Below are 12,360 nucleotides of genomic sequence, written 5' to 3'. Positions count from 1 at the left end.
CTTGCTACATAAAACATAGATAATATCGTCACTCTGGCAACTCTACCTCTAAAGAACTTGGGGAACTACATTCATCATCCTATAACACTGGTGGGGCAACAAAAGGACAGGGCAGACATTGTGACATCTGTTTTATGGACAGTGACTTCACGACTGACCCAATTGTATCTGACACATAAGCAGGAGCAAACACCCGGAATCATTCTCCTCGGTCTTCTGATACCCTAAAGAATTACATGCAGTGCCTTCTTACAAGATCATAAACAGTTGAGTTACAAGCAGGTATCTTATCTATAATCAGGTAGAAAAAGCAAATCTATAAAGAGGCCACGAGAGGATGCTGGGAGCAGTGTGAGTCCTTCTTCATTACATGCCATTTTTAATCACACACAGGTCTAAGGAAGGGGCAGTCACACTACAGGAATACTAGGAAGGCCTAACGGTGAAAAGGGGAAGCTATGACAAGAGGGGTATGTGGAATACAGTGTCTTCAACGCTACTCAGGGATGCCGCTTTCCCACTGGACCTTCCCCTGCCCCAGAGAATGAGTCCCTGGCTCCTCAGCCTCGGGTGTTATCCAACTAGCCATTCACTCACTCCAGAAATATTTAATACATACCTACCATATACTAGGTCCTGGTTTCAGTGTTAGGATACAGTGAACAGAACAGACAAAATCCATGCTCTCGTGGAGCTTGTGTTATTACTGTTCAGAATTCTTATTTGGATTTCCTACTAAGCATTTTCTAAACACTTTACCTTGATCTTTTTCACCTTTCCCCCCATATTTCTCTACTCTGCTTTCTTTCTCTCTTATTTTATACAGCTGACTGTGTGGAAGAACGGAAGCAAGCTTTTTGTTGGTTTCTAATTTTCTCACAGTTGCCAGTTTTATTATATTTGAGGGACATTACAATCTAAAGTAAACCTAAGTTAAAGCCTGAAAAGCAAAATTCTTAAATATGGACTCATAAAGCTTTCAATATGGCAGCCAAGAAAAAGAAAGAAAAAGAAAAGCAGTGCTGTATATGACTTACCGATTCTGTAAATAAGAACTTTGCTGCCAGTGGGATCTCTGGCTCTCAGGACTCCGAGGTAACCAGCCTTCAGAAGTCCCAGAATACTTCTAGGGCACAGATCTGCACTTATTTCTGGACATTCTGCTCTCCACTTATAATAGTTTTTCAGTAACTGAAAAATAAAATAAAAATTGACTACAGATGTCATACATGGTAAGCACCTTGTAAAAACGGAAGCAAAGCCTTGGCATTATGTACGGCCCTTACCATCCATTATGTTCAGGATTTTAATCTGGGGTATTTTTTTTTTCATTGTAAAAATTTAAGTTCCCGTCATCAAGCATTGCAGGTGATAAGACTTCATCACAAATTCAAAGTTGAGTAATTTTCATTTGTCTCCTATGGTTGGTAGACTCCAAAGATAGCTACCAATAATACCTCCCCTCCTGGTAGACACATGCCATTTGTCCCCTTACAGGTGGAATCCAGTTGATTCCTCCCCCCAGAATCTGGGCCAGCCTTACATTTTGCTTTGGCAGAAGTGACACTGTGCCTTACATTTTGCTTTGGCAGAAGTGACACTGTGCTAGTTTAGGAAGGCTGGGACTTTCTACATTTGCTTTTGGGGACCCAGAAACCACATCAGAATAAGATTACTAAGTCTATGTGGAAAGAGGCACTAGACAACTAGAGCCCATCTTGGTCTGGTCTCAGCCAAGTTCCCATGTGATGCAATGTGGATCACAGATGAATCATCCCCACTCAGCCCTTGCCCAACTGAGAGAATCACAGACAAATAAATAGTTGTGGTTTAAGCCACTAAATTTGGGGGTGACTTGTTACTCAGCAATAGCTAACTGAAACATCTACTGTTAGTCCCTTCTGAAATAAGGAAAAATAGAAATCAAATGAATTAGCTGTACAAATATTTTTGGAGCATCTACATTGTTCTACACACTGGATAGGCACTTGAGTTATAGCCATGAACAAAATAAAATGCCTGCGCTCATTGGGGCTGACCTGCTGGTGACAACTGGATCATACATGCCATGCTTTGTAGTGAAAAGTTAAATTCCCAGGCTGCTTCACCAGAAAAACCTTGACTCTACCACATATCACCTGTGTGATCTTGGGTAGTTGTCAACGTCTAGTGCGTTGGGGTCCCTGGGTAAGGGTCTACGAAATCACCAGGACACAGGGGATGCAGAGCAAAGGCAGCACTTGCAACTGCATACTGCCGTTTATTACTCACACAGCTATATACTCGCAGTGATCAGATAAACATAACAATGTATACTTAAAGTATCAAGCCAACATCCATGAAGAAAGATACACAAAATTCACTAAGAACAAAATACATCCTGTTTATGCTTGCAGAATAAAGAATTCTCTTAGCCACCCTTCCTTTGGAGACAACATGTTCTTTGTCTTTAGAAAGAACACTTCTAATTAGAAAGATACACTTTAAGCGAGGCAAGAGCCACTTCCTGCTGATCCAGGCATTTAGAACTTGCAACATGAGATAAGGGGAAGAGAACATTTTCTCCTCCTGGCCCAGGCCTGCCTGGCCGTCCTTAACCTCAGTGCAGTCCTCAAATGATCTGGGCCTGCAAGGGGCTTACAAGCCTATACCATCTCAGGTAGTTATTTAACTCCTTTGTGACTTGTTTCTTCCATATCTGCTTGCAGGATTAAACGTAAAGCATACATGGACATAATGAGTGGTAGTTACCCCTGCTATTGTTGTAATAGGAAAGTTATTTGGATTTATTGCTCATCTGAGTATCTTAGTGCAGGTTTATGTTAAAGATAACTAGAATTTTTTGGTTTCATTTTCTTTCCTACAAAAAAGAGCTAAATCAAAGATATAAAGGAACATCTCTATACCATTGCTATACTTTCTACTAATAGAAAAACAATAAAAATCAGCTTTGTTTATAGTGGTATGTATTCTGAGCAGAACAGTAAGCCCAGATAGTAGGTCTTGGTAAAGTATGGTCTGAAGGAATCCTATTTTCTTTTCATTTTAAAAGAACCACCAATAATGGTTACTCTGCATTTACAAGAAATACGGATATTGCCAGTATATTGTGGAGAATACTAAAATCAATGCATTTAAAGTTTATTATGGTTTAATTTTCCTCTTCACGATGTTTAGCATTCTCAATTTTTGTAAAATGACAATATGTTTGGGTTTTGTTGTTTTGTTTTAAAGATTTAATTATCTTGAGAGAGAGAGAGCACAAGAGGGAGGGGCAGAGGGAGAAGGAAGGAGAATCTCAAGCAAACTCCACGCTCAGCGTGGAGCCTGAGGGAAGGCTCGATCTCACGACCGTGAGATCAAGACCTGAGCTGAAACCAAGTGTCGGAGGCTTAACCATCTGCACCACCTGGGCACCCCAACAATAAGTCTGTTTTGAGTTTAAAGAGGTGGGAAATGGAAGTTTAGATGAAAGGAAGGGACGAATTTCATATTTGAGAGTCACTGGAATAAACATGACAGGTGTGATCACAAAGTAGGGATGACCTGGAAGAGAGAGAACAAATACAAATTTAAAAGCCAAGTAGAGGGTGAAATTCCAAACCTGGAGCAACGTTAATGGCTGGCAAGGGCTGGAGAAAGAGAAAAGCTGGCTGGACTGGAGGAGCCTTGACACCATGGTGCACAGAAGGGAGGAAAAAATTATGTATGTCTCCTGCCCCTCTCTCCTCTCTCTCTCTCCCTGATGTTGTCTTTCTAACTTTCTCTATCTCTGTCTTTCTCCCTCTCATTTCTTCATTTAATAAACTTTTCTGAACTCTTTTAAAAAAGAGAATGTTGCCATGGGCTGGATAAAACTGCGAGGTAGGAAAGAAAAAAGTCCCTAAATTAGCCAACAAAGAAATAACTGGTGACCTAAATAGCAATTTCCAAAAGCAGAAAGAACAAAAGGTACATTGTAGATTCTGATATATTCATTCTACTCTTTTGAGTTTCTCTTCCTCCTCCTGTCTTAGAGGGCATCAGAATAAGTGTTAAAAGAATGTTACAGTGCTCATTACTTTGATAGCTCCCTCAGATACAAAAATAGTCCTTTTAATTCTGTTTCAAGCAAAACGCTAGAAGCAGCATATTAGCTCCTATATAAAAATAACGATTTTAATTTCCCATGGAATCATAGAAATTGTAGCTTCATTAAAAGGGATCTTTAGGTAACAGGCAGGGTCCTCAGCTTATTCATCTCTGCAGAATGCTGGGCACCCAGGAGATAGGTACAAGTGTTGAATGAAAGAATAAATTAATGCATGAATAAACCAGCCGAATTCACATACTTGAAAAGCTGACTTTTTCATAAAAGCGTGCAAATCACTCTCCTGCCTTTGACATTTAACTTTTGCAAATTGAGTATCTAAACCTGGATATTTGAGCATTACTTTTCCTCTGACAAATAAATTCAAAACTCGGCTGACATAAATAAGTTATGTAAATAACACAAACTGCTACTCAGCAATTCTCAAACAAATATCAGAAGTCCACAACAACAAAAAAAACTGGCAGCAGGTGAACATTCATTACTGGAAGGCACCTGTTTTTGCTCCAGTTAGGAATAAATAAATGTAAAAAGTTAGGGTTTATTTTAACTATGCTTTGTAGTAGAGTCAGTTTCTTCTTACATTTTTCATGTGCTTTCAAACAAAATAACAGCTATAGTTGTGCTGCATTTACAGGGTTTAATGGCATCATTTCAATTCCTTCTCACAACCATCTTGAGAGGTAACTACTGTTATCCCATGTTATGGATAAGAATAGTAAAGTTCAGAGAAGTTACACATTTGTTTAAGGGCAGTAACTATCAGGAGCAGAGTCACTGACACTGACATGTGATATGACAAATTCTACAAAAGAAGCTACAGGAAGAGTCAATGGATTTTTGAAAGCTTCAAAGAACTTTGGGGAAACCGTAAAAATACTTAAAGGATAAAAAAACTTGCCACATAGAGCAAAAACATAGGGAACTGAACTAGTCACTTATAAAAGACAGGAATTCACAAGAACATGTAGGACACACAGAGGTTAACAGTTGGCCGTTTTATGTTCATTGTTTTGAACAGAAGGGGCAAGTGCAGTAAGTACACTTGTGAGCATAGGCTCTGCAGAGTTCAACCCAAGTTCAAATCCCTCCTCTACCACTTAATACCTGACTTTGGACTAGAAACTGCATCTCAGTTTCTTCTAAAATGAGAAAATAATGAGATGATCCACACAAACACTATTTACCCAAATACTTGGTACTCTATAAACTTTTAGAATCATAAAAACCTCATTAATTCACTGTATCTTCAAATACAAAAACTAGAATAATGAGAAATTTCATTGTAACTGAGGGGCTTATCAAGCTTTCTTCATATACTAAAACTATAGGGCTTTTATATTATAAATAAGGGGGTTTGAGTTAAATTAGCTGCCTTTATGGAGGAAACTGAAAAAAAAAATAGTTTCACACTCTAAGCCTTTCCCTTTCCTTTCCAGTTGGCAGAAAAGTAAGGCAAAGAGTTCACAAACAGAAACTTGATCCCTATCCAGTGGATTTAGACAGTCTTGCTAACCAATTCCTCAAGGACATGGTGAAATGAAAACAATTCAGGAAAATAAAGAATACAGAAAACAATATATATAACAGCTGCTGGAGGTAACTTTTATTCCTTCTTGTGTTTAGACATTCTTTTGAAAAGCAGCTAAAATGAAATCAGTAAATCATACACTTTTTTATTATTAGTGATCTCTACACATTTATATGTTTAATGTTTCATTTAAACTGCACTCCTCATGGGACCTAAGATTGTCTTTATATTTAGTAGTTGCTGAGTAAATATTAGTTTATTACCCATGATGTTGGGATACCTGAGTAGCCATCTGACGAAACAAAAATAAAGTCAGATTCTTATTTCATTCCTAACATCAAAATAAATCCCAGTAGGTTAGCAACTCCAACATTAAAAAGAGACATCATAAATTACTAGAGAAAATTTTGGAGAGGAGAAGAGCTTATAAAACCCAGAAACAATCAAAGAACAATCTAATCGATACATGTGATTACATAAAAATGTTTAAAGTCCGCACAGAAAAGAAAAATAGTACAAGCAATGTCAAAAGACAACAAACTAGGGCAAAGGCTTATTTTCTTTAATACATAAAGATATTTTATGAGTAAAAAATGTATATGTATATTTTATGTGAACAAAATGGAAGAAAATTAACAAACTGCAAAAACAGCTAACTGGAAAATAATCTAAAAATTTTAAATATATGAAAGATGATCAACCTCACTTTTAATTAAACAAATGCATATTATAATGAGAACCAATTGCTCACCAAGCAGGCTGACACAGATCATAATGTTTGATAGTACAGTGTAGGTGATAATATGGAGAAAAAGGCACAATTTGTAATATAAAAGTGATAAAATTAGTGCAAATGCTTTGAAGGACAGTTACATTCATCAACCCTGAAAATGCATACCTCACTTCATCCAGGAACTTTACAGGTTGAACTTGTAAGGATATATTCCTATTTTTGCACAAAGACAAATGTATAAAGAGATACTACTCCTATTTTTGCACAAAGACAAATATATAAAGAGATATCCAGTTGGTGATAGAAGAAATCCCATTTGTCTTGTTTACTGCATTTTGTGTACAGCCAGGCAAATTGTAAGAGTTCAAAAAATAATCACTGAATGAAGGAAAGAACAGCATGCGTGGGCATTGCCATTGGCTGAGGATAACTCCTCTATCTAATAACAGGGGACTGGTTAATAAATTTAGATATAATAAATCCATACAATGGAATAGTACACAGCCCCCCAAAAGAATAAGATTTATGAACACATACTGAACTAGGCTGATCTCTATGATAAATTAGGTAAAAACAAAAAACAAAAACCAAAACCAAACAAACAAGGCCAAATGTAAAACACATACATATGCTTGTGTGAGCACAGACTATACCTAGAAAGATAAACAGGTAACAGTAACTGATTCTGAGTAGAGGACCAGCAAAATGAAGGTTTGGGGTGGGGAACTTTTTTCCTTTATACAGTTACTTTTAGAAACTTACTTTGCACTCTTTACTGTTCATAAAAAAATCACCCATGCTCTTTACTTTTTCAATTAAAAATTAGTTATCAACAGCAACAACAAAAACTCATACTGGGTCATGTTATGATTCTGCACTGGTATACTTTCCCTGTCTCCCACTCCCAATATGACACCGAGGAAGCCCCTTGGCCGAAGGGCTAGATCAGGTTCAATTGCTGAGTGCTTACTATATTGTCAGGCTCTGTGCTGGGTACGTGTTGTTCTGCTAAACTGGTTAATGTTCAATCCTCAGAATCAGTGAGGTAGGCTTTCTCACCCTTATTTAACAGAAGTGGATGCTGAGCCCAAAGTGACATAACTCAAGGTTACATCCCTCTTTTTTGGTCCCTGTTTTCCTATCACCCCTTCTTCAACCATCTGTAACATACCTGGAAACACAAAAGAACCACCTCATCCCGCACCTTTCCACTCAAAATATATTGGACCGCTTTACTGTCCTGACATTTAAGTATTATTAATAATGGCACTATTTTGCTAGAATTTGGCTTCAGACCTTCCGTTTTACTGGCAACTTCATTTTTCCCACCACAGGTGGAGTGATCTGCTAAAATGTGATAAATCTAGGTTTCCTACTTCGAAGCTGTTACTCTGTTTTACATCGCTGGCGTCGGGCCAGGGACAGGAAAGACATCCCTATTCTCCCCCCACCCAAAAAAACAAACAAAACAAAAACAAAAACAAAAAAACTTGATAGGTTTCGGAGACTCATCTAGAGCGCAGTTCCAGCGTTTGGGGTCAAACGGGCCATCACCGCAGGGCGCTCCAGCTTTTTCTAGGTTTCCTCTTTCCGTGACTCCGAGAAACTGGAAGGAGCGGCGCGGGAGTGCTCAGAACACCTGCAGCCACCGCGCCCGCCGCCGGTGCGTTAGGAGGGCGCGTAGCCAGCCGCCAAGGCTCGCAGGCAACTCGCGACTTCCCAGAGCTCTGGCCACGGCGCTGGCCCCCGGCCCTGCCCGCGCGGGGGAACGCAGCGGGGAAGCGTGCTCACCCGCCAGGCCAGGTCGAGGTCGAAGTCCCGGGCGCGCAGGAACCGCAGCAGGAAGGAGTCGGTGAGCGGCAGCGGCGGCGGCGGAGCGCCCGCCGCCCGGGCTCGGCGCCGCAGCTCGGCCAGGCCGGGCTGCAGCAGCGGGGAGTGGTCGGGCAGCGCGCTGAGCTGCAGCCCCGCCGCAGGCCCCGGCCGCAGCTCTGCCATGCCCGCCCCGCGCTGTCCCCCGCCAACTTCATCGGGGCGGCGGGGAAAAGCGCGGGCTCCGCGCCACCCTCCGGCCCCTCCTCCGGTGGCGGCTGCCCAGCGCACACCCACCCTCCCGCCCCGCCGGGCCGCGACGGGCCTCTCGCCCCCGCGAGTGGGTGGGCCCGCGCTTGGACCCACGTGGTGTCCCCACGGTGCAACTCCTTCTGGAAACCCGGGGTGGTAACCCGAGCCTCTCCTTCTTCAGTGAGGGAAGTCGCGGTGTTCACCGTCAAAGGGAAGACGTCAGAAAGTTTGCCTACACTGAGAGCGATGAGTTGGGACGTTTTTCTCTCACACACACACACACACACACACACACACACAATCTGCTAGAACAAATGTTTCCGTCTTTTTCTCCCTTTCCTGCCGCCTTTCCTCTCTCTTTTCCTTCCTCCCTCCTTCTCTCCTTGCTTTTCCTTCCTTCTCACCTCCCTCCCTTCCTTCCTTCCTTCCTTCCTTCTTTCCTTCCTTCCTTCCTTCCTTCCTTCCTTCCTTCCTTCTCCTTTCTTTTTCATCTTGGACCTGGAAGGAGCCTTAGGACAACCAGTTAATGGCACTGTGGCCGACTCATTACTAAAGCTTCCTCCTTACTCTTATTAAAGCGCCAAGCTGACTTCCCACCCCAAACTGTATTATCACAGTGGTTTCTAAAATACACATGCCATAATGCCACATTAAAAACTCAATACTCTGAGCCCCTTGCACCAAATCCAGGCAGTCTTCTCGGTTCTTGGCATTTTATCCTGTTAGTGACACATACAAATGAATGTCTAGCAAGTGCCAAAAAAAAAGTTGTAAACACCATATACTTCCTCCATGACCCTGCACCACCGTGTCTAGTCTTTCAATGGACAGTCTAAAGATGGATGACCTCGTCTAAGTCATCCCAGGTAATGATGAATCAGGGAAATGATGTGGAAACCAGAACGGGTGCTAAATTAGGCTTTTCTTGATCTGTACCAATTGCAGCTATCCTAGAATTGACCTGAGTCTCCCAGGGGAATCCATGAGACTAATTCTTACTGAATATATACCATGTGCCAGGTAAATGCTAGAATTGCACAAACAAATAAAGCCAAATCTTTGCCTTTAAGAGAGAGTGGTGAGGGGCACCTGGGTGGCTCAATCAGTTAAGCCTCTGCCTTCCGCTCAGGTCATGATCCCAGGGTCCTGGGATTGAGCCCCACATCGGGCTCTCTGCTCGGCAGGCAGGGAGCCTGCTTCTCCCTCTCCCACTCCCCCTGCTTGTGTTCCCTCTCTCGCTGTCTCTCTCTCTCTGTCGAATAAATAAATTTTAAAAATCTTAAAAAAAAAAAAAAGAGAGAGAGAGTGGTGAGAAGGACTGGCATTTCCTTCATTAAAAGAATAGTTACTGAATTGCTACTGTTTCCAGACTTTGTTCAAGGTGCAGAGGGTAACCTGTGAACAAAGCAGAAACACCTGTCTTCAGGGACTTTTCATTCTTGTGGAGGGAGACAGGCAATAAACAAGATTTAAAAAAAGTGATAAAATATGGCATGAGAGATGGTGATCATTGCTATGGGGAAACAAAGCGATGAAGGGGGATAGCACCTCAATGGAATGTTTGAATGAACACCCGGAAGAGGTGAGGAAGGGGTAGATCATGCAAAGCTTTACTCAGAGCTCTGGATAATACAAATACAAGGGAAGCCAGTCTTCTCTAGTAGTCTAAAGTGTTTAAAAGTGAATTAAGAGCGTATATACAGCATGTTCTTCTCCAAAATTGTTTCAACACATTTTTCTACTTATTCTTAGAAATCAGCATCTGCTTTTTTGAGAGTGGGCAGAAAGTTCAGCAAGAGATCATGGACATAGCTGTAGTATCCTTTTTTGGAGGTGTGCCATGTGTGGGCATGACGTCCAAATGTGTTATTTCTGCATCTGTGAAACTCTTATAAGACAAACACAAAAGAACAGTGACCGATTGATTGCCATTAAACTCGGTGAAAATGGAACCAACATAGAGCCTAGATGACCAGGAGAAATGGCTCCTAAATATTCAAGAGGTGACAATTGGTAGCAGTGGATATCTGTAACAAAATGTGGAGAAATTCCAGTGTCTGCAGTTAGTTCCGTTGAAGAAAAGATAGCCAAGTTAAAGGAAAGAGAAAGAAAAGAAATTGGAGCAGTGGTGTAGACATAGAAGGTGAGACTCCTGCCCTAAAACTTGATTATTTGTTGTTAAATAATGCAGACTGTGCTTGTGTCTTTCAACAATGTATCTTGGGTCTGTATTAAAATTTTGGATTTCTTAAACAGATTTTCGGGAGATGTGACTCAGTTTTTGTTTTGAAGTGTTTTCAAACTTGCTATGCTCATATTTCACTTTAGTGAGCTCTCATGTTTACTGAAAATCCATCTAGACCTCTGGTACAAAGATTCCAAGAGGGTTTTTGGAATTAATGGTATGAGAAACAAAATTATGGAGGAAAAGTTTGTTAACATTTGTACAACTAGCTTACAATTTACTCTGAAAATATTTTACAATTAATTATTCATTAACACACAATCATTCATAAGTATACCAATTCATTTATTTTACTTTCAGCTTCACAAGAAAGACATAAATACTACACTGCTAAGAGATAACTTTCAAGAAGGGGTAAAATTATGATTCCAGCACACATAAAAGTGAACATGTGTTAGAACTTTTATTTAACTTGTGAGCAGGGAACCAGGGAGATGTTATAACAGGTTCAAAGGAGACATCAAAACAGCATACATTCATACAGAATAAAAAATGTTGAAATGAATGTGCAAACAGGGGCAAGACTAACTGCTTTCACAGTGCGGGAGGGAGGCCATTTGAAACTCTAACAGGTAGGACAGAATTTACATGTTCTTAGACAAGAGTTACTTGTCCTGCTATCAGTTACATACAATTTATAAAGTTGTGACATAGCTCAGATAAAATCAGAATCCAATAATCCAGAGGGTGTCATCTAGAGTCCACACAGTGCATAGTTTTCCACTGAAGCACAGGTTTTTCCTACATTGCTTGGGAAACCTTATTTTAAAATTTTCAATGTAATATTTATCATGGAAAATTTCACAGACTGAGACAATAACAGTCAGTATTAATGTACAGCCTGTTTCAGCAATCAGTGCCATTTTGACAATCTTGTCTCTCTCTCCCACTTTTTTAATAAGCTGAATTTTTTTTTAAGATTTTATTTATTTGAGAGAGAGCATGAATGGGGGGAGGGGCAGAGGGAGAGGAAGAAACAGACTCCCTGCTGAACATGGGGCTCAATCCCAGGACTCTGGGATCATGACCACAGCCAAAGGCCAACATTTAACTGACTGAGCCACCCACACGCCCCTAAACTGAAATATTTTAAAGAATACTTTTATAGATCATATTTTGCTGGTAAATAATGTGCATGTTTTCTTTCTTTCTTCCTACATTACTACAATACCATTTTTCACATCAAAAAATTTAGCCAGAGTTCCACAATTAGCATCTTATACCCGGTGCAGAATATTTTCCATTTCCACCTTAGATGTGCAGCCTCCACTCTTCTCTCCCATTTGTGTGGCATGAGGCTGACTGATTGATTTCCCCAATATGCTCCTTGCCCTCTGGCTCCCAGTTCAGCTTGGCTGGGGGCACTGACCAGAGATGGGGAGAGTTTGAGGTCAAAGTCTTATTCTCCCTTCCCATGATGTTGCAGAAAATTGGCTGCACCCATTTATCGAAGGGCGCCCTTTCCTCCCCCTATAGCTACTCCCTCCGAGTTTCCATAACTACCCACTCCTTGTCCATTCAGGTCCGTACTGGTTTGCTCGGGCTGCTGTAACAAAGTACCACAACCCGCTCGATGAAATATGAGAAATTTGTTCTCACAGTTCTGGAGGTAGAAATCCAGAATCCCAGCATAGGCAAGATTGGTTGCTTTTTGAGAGTCTCTGAGGGAGAATCTGTTTCATGCTTCTTTCTAGTGTGAG

General features: G+C 40.9%; 1 protein-coding gene and 1 long non-coding RNA gene across 6 annotated transcripts in view; one reads left to right on the top strand and one right to left on the bottom strand.

Annotated features, from left to right (window-relative positions):
* The window catches only part of TTPA (alpha tocopherol transfer protein), a 32,543-nt gene extending 24,085 nt beyond the window's left edge, over positions 1–8,458 (bottom strand). For 4 of the 5 annotated variants that reach the window (XR_006794347.3, XR_006794346.3, XR_008507700.2 and 1 more), the window contains exons 1-2: positions 8,146–8,458; positions 1,038–1,191 (exon numbers count right to left, since the gene is read on the bottom strand). Coding sequence is in view for 2 of the 5 variants with exons in the window: in XM_045896495.3 (XP_045752451.1) it covers positions 1,038–1,191; positions 8,146–8,349 (358 nt within the window). In the remaining 3 variants the exon portion in view is untranslated. The remainder of the gene's footprint in view (positions 1–1,037; positions 1,192–8,145) is intronic. The other variant, XM_045896494.3, reaches the window with a different exon arrangement.
* LOC135364106 (uncharacterized) overlaps positions 1–10,814 on the top strand; it is a 37,288-nt gene extending 26,474 nt beyond the window's left edge. Inside the window, exon 3 of the long non-coding RNA XR_010410685.1 lies at positions 10,168–10,814. This is a non-coding gene — a long non-coding RNA (uncharacterized LOC135364106). The remainder of the gene's footprint in view (positions 1–10,167) is intronic.
* Positions 10,815–12,360: the final 1,546 nt, after the last annotated feature.

The sequence above is a fragment of the Mirounga angustirostris genome, unplaced genomic scaffold (genome assembly GCF_029215605.1).
Source record: "Mirounga angustirostris isolate CCGP_5_RB_7025 unplaced genomic scaffold, mMirAng1.0.hap1 SCAF_4, whole genome shotgun sequence".
NCBI classification, from domain to species: Eukaryota; Metazoa; Chordata; class Mammalia; order Carnivora; family Phocidae; genus Mirounga; species Mirounga angustirostris.
Note: the sequence above shows the minus strand (reverse complement) of the source record. Positions and strands in the feature narration are given on the sequence as shown.